This window comes from Dipodomys ordii, unplaced genomic scaffold (assembly GCF_000151885.1).
Source record: "Dipodomys ordii isolate 6190 unplaced genomic scaffold, Dord_2.0 Scaffold50, whole genome shotgun sequence".
NCBI lineage: Eukaryota > Metazoa > Chordata > Mammalia > Rodentia > Heteromyidae > Dipodomys > Dipodomys ordii.
In genome coordinates, this window is record NW_012267266.1 from 1,577,795 (window position 1) to 1,584,360 (window position 6,566).

General features: G+C 49.3%; 1 protein-coding gene across 1 annotated transcript in view; it reads left to right on the forward strand.

The window, feature by feature from the left end:
• The first annotated feature begins 396 nt into the window (after window positions 1–396).
• The window catches only part of Pcdh12 (protocadherin 12), a 15,526-nt gene continuing 9,356 nt past the window's right edge, over window positions 397–6,566 (forward strand). Inside the window, exon 1 of the mRNA XM_013020275.1 lies at window positions 397–3,515. Coding sequence (XP_012875729.1) covers window positions 639–3,515 — 2,877 coding nt within the window. The 5' untranslated portion in view covers window positions 397–638. The remainder of the gene's footprint in view (window positions 3,516–6,566) is intronic.

Sequence of the window (6,566 nt, forward strand, 5' to 3'; positions counted from 1 at the left end):
CTAGGAACCTGACTTGCTTAGAAGGACATCAGTCCATGTGTGGGAAGGCAGAGGTTTAAGTTCTCAGCTCCCAGAGGCTCCCTCCCCTCCAGGGCTTCTCTCTTGGCTGCTTCGCTCTGTGGACAGCACCTTCCCTTCCGGCCTGTCCCTAGAGCCTTGTCCCCCTGAGTAGCAAGCCCCTAGGCCTCACAGGAAATGCTCTTTCCCTAATTGGCATTGAAATTCACAGCCCTCCCTTTTCCTGTAGGTGGGGTTTCCATAGGAAAAAGCTGCTTCTCTGTTTCCCCAGCCTTAACTGTTTAGAAGTCCGATCCCCACATCCTGCTTTACTAGGTCAAGTCTCTCTTGGGCCAGGGCTAGTCTTGTCATTGCAGCTGGTGCTGCTGGGCAGGAAAGCTCTTCTGGCAATTGTAATTCATCGGTACTTAAGACCTCTCAGATCACTTCTAACCAACATGGCCTTGCCTGGGAATTCTGCTTCTTTCACTATCTTCTAACTATGGGACAAGGTTGTGCCAGCACGTCGGGGGACAAGAGAACAGGGCTAATCAAGCCATCCAGGAAACATTGGAGGACTTATTCAGCTTTGGAAGCACTCGATTGGTTCCTGAAACTCACCCACTCTGGTGGTAAGCACGATGTTACTTCTGCAACTTCTGCTGGGGCTCTTGGGGTCAGGTGGGTACTTATTCCTTTCAGGGGATTGTCAAGAGGTGAGCACTCTCACGGTGAAATACCAAGTGATGGAGGAAGTGCCATCTGGCACCGTGATAGGGAGGCTGTCCCAGGAGCTGGGCTGGGATGAGAGGCGTGGGCAGACTGCGGCTGCCTTCCAGGTCTTGCAGCTGCCTAAAGTGCTCCCCATTCAGGTGGATGCTGAGGATGGCTTGCTCAGCACAGGGAGGCGGCTGGATCGGGAGCAGCTATGCCAACAGCGAGATCCTTGCTTGGTTTCCTTTGATGTGCTTGCCGCGGGGGATCTGGCTCTCATCCATGTAGAAATCCACGTGCTGGATATCAATGACCACCAGCCACAGTTTCCCAAAAGCAAACAAGAGCTGGAAATCTCTGAGAGTGCTTCTCTGCACACGCGGATCCCCCTAGACAGAGCTCTTGACCCAGACACTGGCCCAAATAGCCTCCACTCCTATACACTGTCTCCCAGTGATCACTTTGCCCTTGATGTCATTGTGGGGCCTGATGAGACAAAGCATGCAGAACTGGTGGTGGTGAAGGAGCTGGACAGGGAGGTCCACTCATTTTTTGACCTGGTATTGACTGCCTATGATAATGGAAGCCCTCCCAAGTCAGGCACCAGCTTGGTCAAGGTTAATGTCCTGGATTCCAATGACAACAGTCCTGTATTTGCTGAGAGCTCACTGGCACTAGAAATCCAAGAAGACGCTGCCCCTGGCACCCTCCTCATAAACTTGACAGCCACAGACCCTGACCAAGGCCCCAATGGGGAAGTAGAGTTCTTCTTCAGCAAGCACGTGCCCCCAGAGGTGCTACATACCTTCAGTGTAGATACCAAGACTGGCCAGGTCATTCTGCGCCAACCTCTAGACTATGAGAAGAACCCTGCCTATGAAGTGGATGTCCAGGCGAGGGACCTGGGTCCCAATCCCATCCCCGCCCATTGCAAAGTCCTCATCAAAGTACTGGATGTCAATGACAACACCCCAAGCATCCACGTCACGTGGGCCTCCCAGCCATCACTGGTGTCAGAAGCTCTTCCCAAAGACAGTTTCATTGCTCTTGTTTCAGTGGATGACTTAGACTCAGGAAACAATGGTCTGGTCTATTGTTGGCTGAGTCAGGATTTGGGCCACTTTAGGCTGAAAAGGACTAATGGCAACATCTACATGTTGCTAACCAATTCCACACTAGACAGAGAGCAGTGGCCTGAATATACCCTCACTCTGCTAGCCCAAGACCAAGGAGTCCAATCCCTAACAGCCAAGAAACAGCTCAGCATTCAGATCAGTGATGTCAACGACAATGCACCTGTGTTTGAAAAGAGCCGGTATGAGGTCTCCACTCAGGAAAACAATCCACCTTCTCTTCACCTCATCACCATCCAGGCTCATGATGCAGACTTGGGCATTAATGGAAAAGTTTCATATCGCATCCAGGACTCTCCAGTGTCTCACTTCATAGCTATTGATTCTGAAACAGGAGAGGTCACTGTGCAGAGGTCACTGGACTATGAAGAAATGGCCAACTTTGAGTTCTGGGTCATAGCAGAGGACGAGGGGCAACCCCAGCTTGCATCCAGCATCTCTGTGTGGGTCAGCCTCTTGGATGCCAATGATAATGCCCCAGAAGTGATTCAGCCTGTGCTCAGCCATGGAAAAGCCACCCTCTCTGTGCTTGTTAATGCCTCCACGGGTCACCTCCTGGTGCCCATTGAGATTCCTAATGGTGTGGGTCCAGCAGAGACTGGAGCGCAGTCACTGGCCACACACAGCTCTCGGCCATTCCTTTTGGTGACTGTTGTTGCAAGAGACGCAGACTCGGGAACAAATGGAAAGCTCTTGTACCACATTCAACGTGGGAATGAAGGCCACCTCTTTGTCCTCAGCCCTGACCTGGGACAGCTGTTCATCAACGTCACCAACGCCAGCAGCCTCATTGGGAGTGAGAGGGAGCTGGAGATTGTTGTGGAGGACCAGGGCAGCCCCCCCTTGCAGACTCGAGCCTTGTTGAGAGTTGTGTTCATCACCAGTGTAGACCACCTGAGAGACTCTGCCAATGAGCCTAGGATCCTGAGCACATCGGTGCTGACCATGATTTGCCTGGCTGTACTGCTTGCCATCTTTGGTTTGCCCTTAGCTCTGTTCATGTTTATCTGCCGGACGGAGAAGAAAGACAATAGGGCCTACAACTGTCGGGAAGCGGAGTCTACCTACCGCCACCAGCCCAAGAGGCCCCAGAAACACATTCAGAAGGCGGATATCCATCTGGTTCCTGTGCTCAGGGAGCAGGTGAGTGAGGTTGATGAAGTTGGGCAGTCCCACAAAGATGCAGGCAAAGAAGCAATGGTGGAAGCAGGCTGGGACCACTGCCTGCAGGCCCCATTCCATCTCACACCTACCCTGTACAGGACCCTGCGTAACCAGGGCAACCAGGGAGTACAGGCAGAGAGCCAAGAGGTGTTGCAGGATACTGTCAACCTCCTTTTCAATCATCCCAGGCAGAGGAATGCCTCCCGGGAGAACTTGAACCTTCCTGAGTCCCCACCTGCCCCAGGCCAGCCCCGTACCCGACCCCTGAAGGTTCCTGGCAGCCCCATAGGACGGCCGGCTGGAGACCAGAGCTTCGAGGAGGCCTCACTGAGCCCACCAGCATCTTCTGCAACCCTGAGGAGGCAACGGAATCTCAATGGCAAAGTGTCCCCTGAGAAGGAATCGGGCCCCCACCAGATCCTGAGAAGCCTGGTCCGACTGTCTGTGGCTGCCTTTGCGGAGCGAAATCCTGTGGAGGAGCTCACTGTGGATTCTCCACCTGTTCAGGTATCTCAGCTCTAGCCCACCTCTAGGCTGCCACGGATAGCATCAGTACCCTCCCCCCATTGTGTTCCCCACATTCCTTACACTCATTCTTAGGCTCAACTTCCTGGAGTAACAATGGCTTCAGGGACAGCACTAGGGTCAGTAGATGTGAGTTGTGTGACCCTGGGCTAGTACCTTACTGTCTCTGAGCCTTAGTTTCCTTAAAGGTAAAACTGAAGCAATAGTAAGAATATCTGACCCATAGAGTTGTCTTGAGTGTTTGATCTGTTCATACTTATCAGTGACCCACAGGAAAGTCATTCTGCTTCTCTGTTGAAGGTGTCTACCTCCCAAATTTGCTTAAGATAAAATAAGGCAAGTTCAAGGCTAGCAAGATCCTGTCTAAAGAAAAAAAGATAAAATGAGTCATTGTACTAAATCATGTAGAAGAGTGTGTGGCACACAGTGCTGGTCTAACTATCCTTTCTGTAAAGTACTTCTCTGTCCCTTCACTCCACCTGCTCTCATCTCAGCTAGGCAACCTCCCTGTAAAACACGCCAGCCTTGGCATCACTGTCCCCAAGTTCAGGGGCCCTACTTAACATGTCTGAGACCCCAAAGCTTATTGACTAGGACTATAGGATGGGATAGCAGAAACAACCTTAGAAAAGGACAGTTAGGCAGAACAGAGCTCAAATGTCAACACAGCCATTAGGAGCCAGGAGACCTTAAGCAGGTCCTTTAACAACTGAGCCTAACTGTATTTTTATCTACAAAGTGAGGTTACAATAAGAAACTCACCCTGCATCTACTTCCCTGGGGAGGAGGGGTGAAGATTCAATGGGATGATGAATGATGACAAACTGTCTATTGATTGGCTAGACAGCAATGGGGCATCTTAGGGATGATGCCTGACTTTACATCTCTATCTGCTTCTCTGAACTGCAAGTGATTTTGCTGTGTCCATTTACCCACTCGAGGCACATTTCTGTTTGGCTAGATCATCAGTTCGGTTTTCCTGTGGAGCAAGGAGACAGCTTCCCCCTCCTCCTGCTTCACAGGAAGCCACCTGGACATGGCCCAGATGTTCTCCTGCCCCAGGGCTCCCTGTAAACCTGGGGGCTGCCCAGAACCAAATATCCATTCATTCAGCCATCCATTCATTCATCAAATGCCCTTTTGGTAAACATTTCTTACCAAACACTGCTGGCTGCTTGTGGACAGGACAGCAGGAAATATGGATGGCATTACTAGAAGGATGGAAGGAAAGGTGCCCTTTGGAATCAGCTTTAGGATACGAGAATAAAATGTCCAATGCTTGTATCTTCCCAGCTGCACAAAACCCCTGTGGAGTCAGATCTGAGTTCAAGTTCCAGTCCTAATTGTTGAGTAGCCTTGTTGAGACTCAGATTCCACCCCTGTAAAATGAGTGTGATGGGGGCTGGGAATGTGGCTTAGTGGTAGGGTGCTTGCCTAGCATGCATAAAGCCCTGGGTTCCATTCCTCGGTACCACATAAGCAAAATAAAGCCAGAAGAAGCTTAAGTGGTAGAATATTAGCCTTGAGCAAAAGCAGCTCAGGGACAGAGCACAGACCCTGAGTTCACGTCCCACGACTGGTTAAAAAAAAATGAGTATGATGATATCTCCTCCTTTGGGTTACTCTAATAATTGAGTGAGATGATATAACACTAGACCCTTATTATTTCGCACGAATTCTTTTACTAAGTGACTTATATACGTCAGCTCATTTAAACTTCATATCATGTTGTGGGTATTATTATTGTTATCATCATTACTATTATTTTGTAGAACTAGAGGATGAGCCCAGGACCACCCATATACTAAGCAAACATTGAGCTATATCCTCAGACCATTATTCCCTTTTTTACTATTGAGGAAACTAAGATTTAGACTGCTTAAGTAATTCTTCAGGTCCACAAAAATGGGGAAAAGGACAGGAGCAGATTTAGAATGTGAATCTGAGTCTGACTCCAGAATCTTGGCTCTCTCTGTGAAGTGGCCCTGCATGACGACACATAGCACAAGGTCTAGAGAACAGGATGTGTGGGCTGAGTATCACTTGGACAAAGGGCAGCAGATGCCATATGAGTCTGGGCTGGGTAGTGGGATCTGCCTTAATGCAGGTCATGAGGCCCTGACCCACCTAAAGTAGTCACAGGGAAACCCCACCCAGTCCTGGCTACCTCCTCTTCTAGCTTTCCTGTGAAAATGGTACCTCTGAGCCTCTCAGAAACTGGAAGCAGCCTTCCTAGGAGTAACAAGCCAATTTCCTTGCATTTGCAGAGGACTTAAAATCTTTCCAAAGCATTTCATGAATGTGACAAAGCTATGAAGAAGATTAGCCTCACTTTAGAGAAGAGCAATTACAGAACCGAGGTCTGAATAGCTCTAAAGCCTGCCTGATGTTGTCCAACCAAGTAGAAATGATCATAAACTAGAATTCAGCTTCCCAAGATGGCTGCTTTTCCTTCAAGGCCCCATAGGTCTGATTCTGACCTCTCACCTGATCCTGTTTCCCCTTCTCCATGCTTTCTGAAACTCTGCCATCTTCCCAATTTTTCAGTGCCTCTGCCTGAAAATTTTGCCCAGACCCTCCCTCTCTGGCTGAACTTTGGAGCCACTGGGTCTCAGTAGAGGTGCCTGGCAGGTAGTGGGAATTTTTTAAAATGTTTTAAAATATATGAAAGCTGGGTGAAGTGGTACCTGTCTGTAGTTACAGCTACTTGGAAGCTGAAGTAGGATTGCCTGAGTCCAAGAATCTGAGGGCCAGCATGGGCAATATAGCAAAATCCTATCTTAAAAGAAAATAGAGCTGAGTGCCAGTGGCTCATACCTGTAATCCTAGATACTCAGGAGGGTAAGACCTGAGGATTGTGGTTCAAAGCCATCCTGGCAGAAAAATCTCTTAAAAAAAAAAAAAAGAAAAGAAAGAAAGAGAGGCTGGAAGTGGAGCTGTGGCTCAAGTGCTAGAGCACTAGCCTTGAGCACAAAAGTTCAAGGACAGTGCCTAGGCCTTGAATTCAAGCTCCAGGATAGGCACAACACACAC